The sequence below is a fragment of the Excalfactoria chinensis genome, chromosome 8 (genome assembly GCF_039878825.1).
Source record: "Excalfactoria chinensis isolate bCotChi1 chromosome 8, bCotChi1.hap2, whole genome shotgun sequence".
NCBI lineage: Eukaryota > Metazoa > Chordata > Aves > Galliformes > Phasianidae > Excalfactoria > Excalfactoria chinensis.
Genome location: NC_092832.1, coordinates 3,508,582 through 3,521,004, shown reverse-complemented (window position 1 = coordinate 3,521,004; position 12,423 = coordinate 3,508,582). Strand labels below are relative to the sequence as shown.

General features: G+C 42.7%; 1 protein-coding gene across 1 annotated transcript; it reads left to right on the top strand.

The window, feature by feature from the left end:
* Positions 1 to 124: 124 nt before the first annotated feature.
* Positions 125 to 10,793, top strand: NUF2 (NUF2 component of NDC80 kinetochore complex). The gene is made up of 13 exons (XM_072343321.1): positions 125 to 292; positions 534 to 608; positions 744 to 820; positions 1,483 to 1,544; positions 2,009 to 2,106; positions 2,705 to 2,778; positions 3,959 to 4,055; positions 4,824 to 4,886; positions 5,411 to 5,548; positions 5,821 to 5,961; positions 6,724 to 6,899; positions 8,687 to 8,822; positions 9,822 to 10,793. Exons 1-13 carry the CDS (start codon positions 170 to 172, stop codon positions 9,969 to 9,971), a joined length of 1,410 nt encoding a protein of 469 aa, XP_072199422.1. The 5' UTR covers positions 125 to 169; the 3' UTR covers positions 9,972 to 10,793.
* The last annotated feature ends 1,630 nt before the right edge of the window (positions 10,794 to 12,423 follow it).

Below are 12,423 nucleotides of genomic sequence, written 5' to 3'. Positions count from 1 at the left end.
GGCCGGCCCCGCCCCTAACGGCTAACGGCCGCCAGGGGGCGGAGCCTGGATAAACCCCGCCCCCCTCCCGCCGGCGCCGCCGCTGATAGGCCAGCGCGGGGAGGGCGCGTGACGTGAGGAGGGCGCCCGCCAGATTGAAGCGGCGCGCGGAGCGGCTGTGGTGGCCGTCATGGAGGCGCTGACTTTCCCCCGTTACAGCCCGGATGATATCGTGGCTTATCTCCGCAGCCACGTCCTGGTGGGAGCCGAAGCCCGCAACCTCACCAAGGCCGACCTGTTTACCACGCTCAAGGTGCGTGAGGGCTCCCGCTGTGCTGTGGGAAGTACCGTGTTACGGCCCTGCCGTATTCGCTACCAGAGCTGCTTGCCGTTCCTTTAGCTGTAGTTTAAGGCACTAACGCCTGAGCCGCAAGGAGCTGGAAAGCAACGCTTGTTTTCCTCTGTAGCTTGATGAATTCGCTTTTCACGTGCTAGAAGTCAGGGCCGCTTTGGTGTCCTCGTCGATGCTGATTTGTGCCCTTTGCTTCCCTCAGCCTGAAGTTTTGCACATGATTTTCATCAGGATTCTGCAGAAGGTGTACGGGATCCGCCTGGAGCACTTCTACATGGTACGTATGTGCTTGTGTGGAGAGGAGAGGGCCTTCTCCCGCTCAGCATCAAGAGGAGCTCACTGCTGTAAGAGACAACCCTCATCTAACTTAACCATCTTATGCTGTGGGAACCAACCTCTGTTTTCTTTTCAGATGCCAGTCAACGTTGACATAGTGTATCCACAGATATTTGAAGGCTTTCTACCTGTCTGTAATCTGTATATTCACATGTAAGTACAAGGTAGCACTTGTAAATGTTTATGGGGAGTTACTAGGAGCAGTGGGGCTCTGTGCCTCTGGTGGTTGGCAGTTCTGCTGCTTGTTGTCTCTGAGCAAAACAAAGTCTTCAGGTGAACAGGAGACAGTAGAGTGGCAATGGAGTTTAATTCCAAGCAGGCAAAGTGTGTGTGTTAGGAGACTAGATATAGTTGAGTTGTGTGGAGGGTAATCTTAGCTTAAAAACAAAGTAGAACAGCAAAAAAAATGCCAGTCCTTTTAATGGGTTGAAGTTCATCATCACATCATCAGAAGGTTCTTAGGTACTTGTCTGAGTTCTGCTCAGATGTCTCTGTTGAAGCGATGTGAGCACTACACTTGTAGCTTTGGGTTTGTTTCAGTGGGAGAATCGACTCCCTCAGTTAAGTGAAGGAATCTCTTAAGCTGCTCTGCAGGTGAGTATTTATAGAAATCCAAAGAGATGCTGTAAGAATACAGGTTTTTAATGCTGATCTGCACAGTAGTCCTTCTGTATTATTCTCCCAAGGCTTACTGTTGCTTGCTGTGCATGTGCTCTGCAATGAGAGGCCATTCTCTGGTGTTAGTATATGTATATAGTGCAAGAACTGAGCCATAATCACTGACCATAAGGTGGTGCTTTGTTTCTTTGTTGCAGGGAGCGCTTCCTTCCAGTGTGCCGGGTGAATGATTTTCAGATTTCTGATGTTATAAATCCAAGTAAGCGAATGCACTGTAAGCCTTGCCTTTCCTGGGCTGGTGGCCATTGCTTGCAATTTAGACTCTTGCCCATGTGACGTAGTCAGGTGGGCAGCTATAATGGAGATCTGTCCCTGGCCACCAGCTACTCATCTGACCTTAAAGGTGGTCTTTAGACAAGCTGGTTCTAATGAGCAGTTCTCCTTTTGTAGGCTAACCCAGTGAGGCTGTATTTTATTAATCTTTCTATTAGGTGCCATTTGCTTAATGTGTTAAATAGCATAAGATTGCTGAGACCTTGTAAGCTCATAGCTCGTTTTTCTTGCAGCCTGATGAAATCTTTGCAAGGCGAGCAGGGAAAGAGCTAACGTGTTCTCTCTTGCAATTTCTATCTCTCCTCTGAATTATGCTTTGCCCAGTTTTCTATAAGCAATTGCAATGCGTGCAGAGACAGGAGTAGTGATGGTGTGTAACTTCCATTTCAGAGGCAAAGAGGACATCTCGCTTCTTGAGTGGCATTCTCAACTTTGTGCATTTCAGAGAATGCCGGCGTGAGGCCTACTTGGACTTGCAGCTGGGCTACGTAAGTCTGGGTGCTGCGATACTCCATGTGCTGAAGTATATACACTGAAGTATATTTAATGTTAACCTACAGTAGGGAACATAAAGGTTGTGTTTTTTCAACAGCATTCTGAAGCAATGTGAGAATCTTAAACATAGCCAAGTAATACAAGCAGGTACCCATTTGCTAAAAGTTCTTGTACAGCTACATTACACATCAAGCCAACACAACTACTATAAATGGCTCCATGTAGAACTTTGTAATGCCTTTAAGGAAAGATGTCAATTCAGAAGAGTGAGAGGCTGGGCTTGTTGACATCGTAAAGGTTTCTGCTTGGTACCATGGCTCAGTTACTACTTAAGCTGTCAGCTGAGTTTTTTTTCCAGTAACTTATTTGGTAGTTCAGCCTTGTAAGTGAAGGTTTGACACCTCCAGTTGTTTGGAGGAAATATAGATGTAGTGATCGGTGGGCTGAAGCTGGAACCGCAGGTGGTTTCTCTCTGAATATCTCAGTAGTTCAGGGACTGTGGATGTGATGTGAAATGATGAACAGGGCTCTCATAGAACTCAAGAGAAACTACTCCTCTAAAACAAACACTTCTGAATGTTTAACTTGCAGAAATCTGCTATGGAGAAACACCAGCAACTGGAGACAGCGAATCAGGAGTTAGAAATGAAGCTGGAGAAGCTGAAGTGAGTATGAGGACTGAAGGTCCCAGGATCTCTCCATCTGATGCAGATAAAGTTCCTTTTAGTCTATAAGAGATGTGTCTGTGTTCAGTAATATGATTTTAATTATTTGTTTTTGGTGAGATGAATGCAATAGATAGCAGCATTTAAGTGTGTGGATGCAATAGATCAAGACGCTGGCTGATCTTTGTTAATAGGAATGGAATTCATAGCCTGCTTTCCTTTATTCTTTCATCTGACTTGCTTCTTCTCCATTTTGAACCCTCACCACATGCACTCACATGTATTATTACTTGCTTTTCAAAGGAGAAAAACATTTCTGTGCTCAAACTGACTTCTCCTTTGGCACTTGTCTAACTTTGCTGCTGGTTAGCCTCCTTGGGAAATAAACCAGAATGTACAGAAATATGTTGGCTGTGTTGCACTTGGTTATAGAAGTAGTTCTGATGGTGTTAGACTAGAAATGTTGCTGGCAGGAAACAACGGTGTGGCTTAAAGGCTGTATAGTTGCTTTGAGAAGGTACTCTGGTTTGTATACTGGCGGGACTAAAGTGAAACTTGATGTTATAGTTTGTTTTCAGTGATCTGTCTTTATTGCTTATGTAGCTCTAGGAAGTTAATCTTTAATTTAATGGATGGGTGAAGTTGCATTCCTCAGTTCTTTGACACGTTTGCCCCATCCTGTTTCAGGTAGTTTAGTTGTACTGCCTACATCTTTACGCCATTAAGTTTTGTAGGTAATAAGATGAAAAGATGGCTGGTTCCCAAGGTTGTTTTCAAAACTGAAAGCTTTGCTGTTAACTGCTCTGTTTGTGCAAGGCAGGAGGTTCTCTAGATAGCTATAGTTCCATCTCAATACAAACTGTTCCTCTGGCACATGATAATATGCAGATTTCATACTTCCAAGCAAAGTTGGAAGTATTCTTTCATGCCCATTTGTATTTAATGTTATCATGTCTTATCTTAAGCCTGTACTACTTATTTCTGAAATAGCTATTTAGATGTTTTGCCTATAAAGCCTTATAAGCCAAGGGAAATAATCTGTATTAATTTGACACTGTTTTGACCTGATCCGTGATGTTGCTGGCTGTAAAGTCTTTGGAGAAAGAGACTGTTTCATCTGCTGTATTCTCACCTGACTGTGATGATGCTGAAACTGTCCAATGTCTATTATTTTGCTTAGCACTGTTCCAGTTGAACAGCAAGCAGAGTTCAAGCAGCTGTCAGATGACATTCAAGAACTGGAGCAACTTCTGAGCCATGACTATCGTCGGAAAACAGTATGATCTCTTTGTATATTTCCTTGAACTGGTGCCAGGGCTTCTGATCATAGGTGTATTTCACGTTATTTCTGTTGATTTTTATTTTGTTCCTTGTCTTGTACTCCTACAGAGAATAAAGAAAGGTGTTCGGATTTAAATCATAAATGGTTATTGCAGCACTAAGTCCTATCCTATCTCTAGCATTACCTGTAAGGAATGTGAAACATGCATTAAATCAGATTTAGAGAGCACAACAATATATTTGGCTCTTTTGAATTATGTTATTGCCATGACTGGGAAGATCCACATATTGTTGTTCTCTTTAAGTGTTTTTTTTCCTCTTCCTCCTGAATTTTAAGAATGAGAACCAGAGATAAGCCATGGCAGGTGACAAGAGGCCTTAGAAAGGTCACCCAATGGAATGGCTAAGGAAAGCAGCAGGCTTGATCATAAAATGGGATAACTTCCCAGCTGTAGCAGCTTGCCCTTAAGATCTCATAGTTAACCACTTTAGTTGTGTTGGAGAGAGAGAAAAAGAATGTGGTTAGGATTTTTTTTGGGCAAGATGTTACTTTAAGTCAAATGTCTGCCATGAATACTGTTGAATGTGAGCCTGTCTTCTGTAGTTTGGGAGCCTTGTGTTAGTGCAATTAGACTGCAGTTCTGTATTCTAGTCTTGGTGCTCCGAAGGAACAATCAGTGAGATCTCTCATACATGTCTAATAGAGGGACAAAGGAGGTAGTTGCTGTAGAGATGTTTATTTCAAGGTTTTTCTTTTCTCCTAGGCGGCACTGCAAGAAGTGATTTCACAAAAGAAGGCAGATATTACAGAGAGGACCCGAAAACTGGTAAGTGAAGCTCTGTGTAGGCTGTGGTTTATTAATTCAATTAATAGATGATCTTTGTATGGTTAGATTATTCTTGAAGCTAGTTAATATTCATGTGATTGCTAGTTGTGGGTTTTTTATCTTTAAAGAACTGCTTCACTTTCATTCCAGGGGAAGTGTGTTGCTCTTTTATGTGAGCATCACAGCTGGTTTTGAAACCTACAGTGACTGTCTGAGTTGCCCTAGGTGAGGAGTTCTAAAGGAGAGAGCTGCTTAGCATGTGTATTAGCTGGCAGGTGTTCTGTGAAGCAGAACTTCTGTACTTCACTTCTGTAGTGAAGCTGTACCACTGGGTGTGCTCAGGGAGCAAAGTGGACTGTTAATTGTTTTGAGAATGTTGATGTTCACAGGGATTTATTTAATGGACTTCCTAAGAAGGAATGACTTAAAGAATTTGGTCATGAGATCCTACCAACCATGTGTCGCAATTCCTCTTTACAATTGGCAACTTGGATGACCAAAAGTTGTTTTGTCCTTGTAACTAGAATGAACTTAAAGTAACATTGGCTACTTTGAAAGAAGAACAAGAGCAGCTGAAATCAAAAATCGTGGAGAGTCCAGAGGAACTGAAGAATTACAAGGAACTAATGAAAGAGACTGTTAAGAAACTCAAGAAATCCAAGGTGAGATTTTTTTTCTTTCCTTCACATGAGGAGATATTAAACTTTAAAGTGCATCTTATTGAACTTCCATTATTTTAAACTAGTTTTTGAGTAACTCATACTTAATGATCAACTGTTTCCACACTCCCCCTGTGCCATAGGCAGGGACAGCTTCCACTGGACCATGTTGTCCAAATATTAACAAGAAAGAAACAGGCATAAGTCAATGTACACAATGCTATGTTGACTGTAACTGCTGAACTCTCCCATTGATACATTTTTTCTCTTTAAAGCAAGAGGTTATTGAGAAATATGAAAGTTATCGAGACCTGGTTGAAGTTCTGCCATCGTGCCAATCGGAGGTGCAGTTATATCAGAAGAAGATGGAAAGACAGGCAGCAAATGTGGAAAGACTGGCCAGTGTATTATCAGAGGTTTGTATTGCCCAAATGAAACTTGGTTAGGAAGCTCTTTAATGTCAGTCCAAGTGATTATCAGTAAACACCTGCTTCTCCCTCCTGCCCACAAAAGAAATAATTTAGATAACTTTAAAACCTCATTCTGAAAACATCAGTAAAACATAGCTGCTGTTTTGCTGGGTGTCACTGATGTCCTATTGACCACGTTTATTAGTCACAGGCTTTGTTGCCATGGATACCTGACCTAAAATTGTTGCTTTTGGGTTGATAGCAGGAAATGATGGAATTAGAATGGAAGTGAGATCTGTTTTCTTCTGCATATAGAGCTGAAACTAGAGCAAAAAACTGTTACTTCAAGATAATTTCATCTCTAAAGGTTTTAGTTTATTGATGTTACTAAGCTAAACTTCTGCTGTTGAAGTGCTGGTCACAAAGAACCTTGCTACTTAATACCAAATTGTGAGAGTGCAGTTATTAGAGCATTTAGGGAAAAAAAACAGCATAGTCTTTTAGGGTATTTGTATGACATCTTTCATAAGGCTATAGCCTAAGAGCTACAGCAGAACTCGCAGTAGCTTCTAAGGATGATACAAATAATTACTTGTTCATTCAGATGTATTTCTAATTAGATCAACTGGGATATGGCAAGGAGAGCTGGTCAGCTATCAGATCTTTAAAAAGCAGGAAGACTGTTCTAATCTTAGGGAACTTTAACATGGCATATCATTCTGATTTTCCCCTGCTTTAATTTATTTCAATGCTTTTGACATATTGTAGGTCAGAAATCTGGAAGACCAGCTTGAGAGTGCTCAAATAGAGCTGAAAAAAGGGAAGACGGATGAAATGTCCCTGAAGAGACTGGTCACTGCAAAACATGAGAGGCTGTCTACAGCTGATATAAGGATAAAAAAGAAGCATGAAGATGTCGAGCAATATAAACACACTGTATTTGAGTAAGGATGTGTTGATGTTTCTGCTTGATGCTGCTTTATGTCTTCGTTATGTGCTCCCAACGTTCATGCCTGGTACAAACATGTAGCTTAGCACTAAGAGGAAAATGAGTGATGTGGGGATAGCTTGGTATGAAGACCAGTAGTGCTGCAGGCAGGGACTTGGGGTCTCAAATCAATAATTGCAATGTGACTTGACAGCAATTCTTTTATTGGATCGCTAATTTAATTTATAATGCTTATTCTTGATTCTTTTATCTTCTTAAAGAGAATGTCACATTGGGATAATTTTCTAACTTATCAGGCTTCAACAAAGCCCCATTTGCCTTTCATGAATTTTTCATAATTTCCCTTGCCACTTTTGCTCATTATCAAAGATGTTCAAGACCCATGGGGAAATGGGGCTCGTATCTCAGAGGAGCATTACCCTGACATGATGCTTCTAAAACAAAAGGAAAAGTGTCATTTGATCAAAGCCTCTTAGCCCTTATTCCTTTCTACTGTATGCTGAAGGCAGGTTGCAGAGCAGTGTTTACAGCACAGCAGTCACTTCTGCAGTAGCAAACTGTGGTGTTGTAAGGTCATGGCTTCCCTGATGCTCAGTGTGCTGAACTGTGGTAGAGAAAGCTCATTCTGTAATGCTTTTGTACACTAATAGGAAAAGGGATGTGGAAAATTATTGGCTGGGGTAGCTTAAATAAGGTGGAGGAAAGCTTTTGTTTCTTTCACGTCGGTGGGAGTGGAGTTTAAGTCTCCATTGTGCAGAAAGGCAGCAAGGTTCCTGGGCTTCTGCTCTTCATGTAGGGCATTGTACCAGCTAAAGGGAGATAGGAAGGAAAAGCAGCTTTTAATTAAAGAATGAAAATTATAGTCTACCACTCCTCTGTACTAAATGTTGCTGCCAATTTATCTGTTTCTAATACATTAGATATTTCCCTCGAGTGTTTAAATTAGATGCTTTGATAAGAAAGAGGGAAAGGGAGGTTGCCTTGATTTGAAAACAAGTTTTCACTGGTGAGTAAGAAAATGTGTCCTCGCTGTTCCCTTGAGGTAGAAAGCTATAAGTGTGCTTTCACTGAGTATGAATGATTCCAACCCAGTCTTCCCAGAAAGCAGCTGCTACAGCTCCAACTGTAGTTATTGTGCAAATGCTCAGTATAAAGTGTTAAGTGTTTTCTGCTGATCTCCTGTTCCCACAGTAACACTGCTGATTACATGGCACCTTACAGCTGGAGCTGGCTAAAGTCACCTGCAAGATTGGGAGGGTTTGGAAATAACATTCACAGGGGGATGGAATATGGGGATCTGAGGCTGAGGAGAATGTGACTTGCAGTTGTGCTCAAACACCAAATGCAGCTGTGTTGCTTTCAAACTCCTACATCGGGTCCTAGGCCTGTGCTGGCTTTCAGCCCAGGTTCTCTACTCACATCTGTACTACAAAGGCTGAAAGATGCAGTGTCCAGCTATCTGCAGGCTTCAGCTGAGTCAGTTCTATTGGAGTAATTGCAGTTTTGATTGTCAGCAACTGAGGGGCTTCAATGGGTTCCTGTAACTTAAATCTGAATTCTATTTTTTGTACCTATGCTGTTCTAGATAAAGGGTCAGACAAACGTCCACATTTCCTAACTGTACTTTCAGAGCAAGTGAACTCTTTACAGTATTGAATCTAGAAACTGCACTTCTCATGCTAACTAAATACAAGTTTGGCTTGGGGGGGTGGGGGGGGACTAAGCTTAATCTGGAATTAATTGAATGGTTCAGTACTAATTTTCTTTTACTTTCTCCTTTAGGTATTTTAACAGAGTTCAGGAAAAGCGGGGTGCTGTGTATGATAAAGTGACAGCGATTCAGAAGGAAATCCAGCAGACAAGGTTCAAAATCCAGCAACTGACTGAGAATGCTGAAAAAGAAGAAACGAAAGCTAAAGTGAGTTGTGTGGCTTACTTATCTTCTAAAGGAAATCTGTTTGGTGGTCTGAGAACTGATATCCAGCTTGGTCTGTGCAGATAAAAACTATTCTTATCAGCCTTAAAAACAAGCTGAGCAGGCATTGGTTTGAGTGGCTAGTGGGACAGAGAGCACTTGCTTATGGTTCTGCTGTGATGCTAGGGTTTGTTTGTAATGTGTCTGCATGCTATAGGTGGTGTGTGGAAGAAATGGGCTTTGCAAACCTGGGAAATGATTCTGGAATGATGTGATGGCCCAGTATCTGATAAAACTGAGCTTGTCTTTCTGTGTGTGTCTGTAGCAGATACAATGCTAGTTTCAGTGATGTCTGTTTCTTTATAGCAACACTTCTAGCTCTATGCAGTCTGATTTTTATTCATTCTCTTGGGCCCTTGAGACCTATTCCTTGAGGTCTTACCTTCATGCTGTAGCGACAAGCCATGCTGTAAACTCTTGACAGTCTCCCTCAAATACAGGAACATTTGCTATGTTGCAAACCTGTTTCTTACAGTTTCAGGAGGGAGAGTTGTCCAGGTCAGTTCTAGAAAGGCAGAAATCCTGGTGGGTTAGGAGTAAGGGATTGCAGTCAGCCTGTAGCAGCATCTTCTATTTGTTACGTGCTGAAATACTGTCTGTACTGGTGGGAGGACAGCTGTAGCAGTCACAGGGGCAGAGGTCTTGGTAATACTGCTCCATTCTGTGTTAACCTGCACCAGTGTGAACACTGTGCTGCTGTTTGACAATCTTAGTGTTGAGAGCATGAGAGTTATACAACAGATGGTAATACTGGGATTTTGCTTGTGGCTGCTCTTGCTCTTAGGATGTTCTATAACTTTCCTGTATCCTGTATGCCAAGGAAGCAATAACACTGAAACTGCATGAGATCTCTCTCACTTATGGCTTATGCCTTATAAGGGTTTTAACTTTTCTGATGGAGTTGTGTGTGGTTTCTTTTTGTGTTTCATTTTACCTTCCTAGGAGATATATCAAAACCTGAAGGCTGGACTGGAGAAGCGTCACGATTCTCTCATAAAGATAGCAAAGAATTATGCAGCCTCAAGAGAAGATAAAATTGCTGAACTGCAGAAGGGACTGCTTAGAGTTCAGAGTCCTGGAAGTACTTCTTAGGCCTGCCTTCACGTGTATTCCACTTCTGCTTATCTTCTGTCTGAAATCAGCAACTTGTGCATTGTGTGAGATGGAGGATTATTCCAGGCCAAAAACAGCTTTCTCAAAAACCATGACAGAACATATTTAACTTTCTAGACAGATCGTGGTGATCGTAGCTTGCTATTGGGGGGTAAGAAAGTGCTCAGTTTAGCCCGTCTGTATGGTTTTGGCTGGTACCTGATTTTAGCAGTAATAACATAAGCCTTGCTAACACCAGATTGTTTGCTATTTAGACAAAATTCCACTTTTTCAAGTGATTATCTTAGCAATGTTGATCTCGGATGACCTGGTGCTTTGGGCCAGCTTGAGTGGCCATAGTGCTCAAGATAAGGCAATAACAGCTGGTATTCTACTGCTGAGACTGAGTTAGAGTTAAATCCTGATGGAGGATCTGTGTAAATACCAATTTTCCTGGTCACAAATGTTGGTGACTGGTAAACCCTTAAGGGTACAGCTTTAGAGGTATAATGGTGTTAATTAGATGCTAGAACTCATTTCTGCTCTGGATGGTATTGGATCCTCATGTGTTAAGTCCATGTTTGGGTGCTTTAAAAAACAGACAAACCCCCAGACTAAATGAGTATCTGTAGCTTAACTTGTGATGGCACTCAGTTTGCCATGGTGTTTTGAGAATGCTTTTCAGTTGTTTCAAGTAATGTCAAATTTTAAAGTAGCTGATATAAGGATATTTAACCCTATTGCTCTGTTCTGCTTTTTCTCCTCCCCGCTCTCTCAGCTGAAGTGTTCCAATCGGAAATAAAACTTGGTTTGTACATTTGTAGGAATGTGAACTACTGGAGTTTTCCCCTCGTGAAGAAGAGAGCTTTCAAGGTTGTACACAGAGCCCAAGACAAATCCTCTTCACTCACTGCAGCCCAGGCAAGCCAAAAGGTTAAAAACCCCTGCTGTACCAAGCTGTGTATAAGCCTGTATTGCCCAGAGATTAGGAACGTGCAGGGCAAAGTAACTGCTAGGTTCTGGTTTTGCTCTCAGAGGTTTTCTGACAGCAGCTGTTGAGTAAAATAAAAGGCTGCAACTCATGGAGAAACAAAACTACTGGTTTCCAGGGACAGGTTTATGTATTTCCAGTAGGCTCTTGTGCCTTCGGAGGGGCTTGTCTAGTTGTACCCAAAGTACCTATAAGCAAAACATAACCAAAGCTATTCTTTATCCAGAGATAAGTGATTCCCAGCTGTGAAGCTACCTGCTGCCTTTCCAGAGCTAATACACATCTTGAACCATACAGCAAGGCAGTGGGGGGGAGTTCTGGAGTGACCTGAATAGCAGTGCAGGAAGAATGGCTTTGCTAAGGCACTACAGCTCAATTTCCCTCAAGAGGGCAGTGACATTCAAAGATCTTTTTTGCTTGTTTCTTTTAGCAGTATATCTGTCTGAATGCCTATAACCTTCTGCCACGGCCTAAATCAGGCCTGCAGAACTCCTTAATTACACACTGGTCTTTTAAAATAAGCAAATTAAGAGACAGAAACTTATTGTGAAGCTGACAGAAGAAACTAGACAGGTTAGACTTAGTGCAATGGGACCTATGTAGCTTTTCCCTATGGCCTGCTTGTGAAAATAGAGTACTAGGAACTGCTGTTCAGCTTGGCAGGACCCCGTTTATATTCATATATACTGTAGTACAGTCAGACTATTTCAAGTTGGAAGAGACCCTTCAAGGCCATCTGGTCCTACTGCTCTGCACTGAGCAGGGGTACCCTCAGCTCCACCAGTGCTCACAGCCCATCTAGCCTGGCCTTGTCTGTCTGCAAGGACAGGGTTGTTGTAATAAACTTCCTACTTACATCCAGCATAAATCTCTACTCTTTTAGTTTGAAACCATTTCCCCCTGTCCCATCACAGCAGACCCTGCTAAAGAGTCCATCCCGTCTTTCTTACAGCCCCTGTAGATACTGACAGGCTGCTCTCAGGTCTCCCTGGAACCTCCTCCGTGCTGACCAGCCCCAGCTCTCAGCCTGTCCTCATAGGAGAGGTGTTCCATCCCTTGGGTCATTTTTGGTCCTTCTCCAACTGATCCACATCTCTCCCACACTGAGGACTCCACATCAGGATGCAGCACTCCAGGTGAGGCCTCACCAGTGCGTATCTGTAACCGAAAAAGATCTCTTGGGGCAGAGCGAGCAGGGCTGTTTTGGGGCAAAACCCTGCAAGGCTCTCCGTGCCTTCGCCTCTGGTTGCAGTGCGGCACTCGGCCGCGTGGTGGCGCTGTCGGCGCAGGGAGCGCCGTTCTCTCTCCGGGAGGACAGCTGTGCGATGCACTGAGCGGGTAAGGACGGTGCTCGGGTCTGAGGACTGGCCATTTCTGCTGCCGGAAAAAGAGCTGGCCTGGAGAAAGGACCTAAATAAAGCCCTGTGAGAAGACCCGCATCGTTTTCTAGAGAATGGGAAA

Bases quoted from the DNA above. Each gene is read 5' to 3' on its own strand.
- NUF2 (XM_072343321.1), top strand. From the start codon at position 170: ATGGAGGCGCTGACTTTCCCCCGTTACAGCCCGGATGATATCGTGGCT. The intron at 609-743 runs GTACGTATGTGC...TTTTCTTTTCAG, and splicing joins GCCTGGAGCACTTCTACATG to ATGCCAGTCAACGTTGACAT. The intron at 821-1,482 runs GTAAGTACAAGG...TCTTTGTTGCAG, and splicing joins TGTAATCTGTATATTCACAT to GGAGCGCTTCCTTCCAGTGT.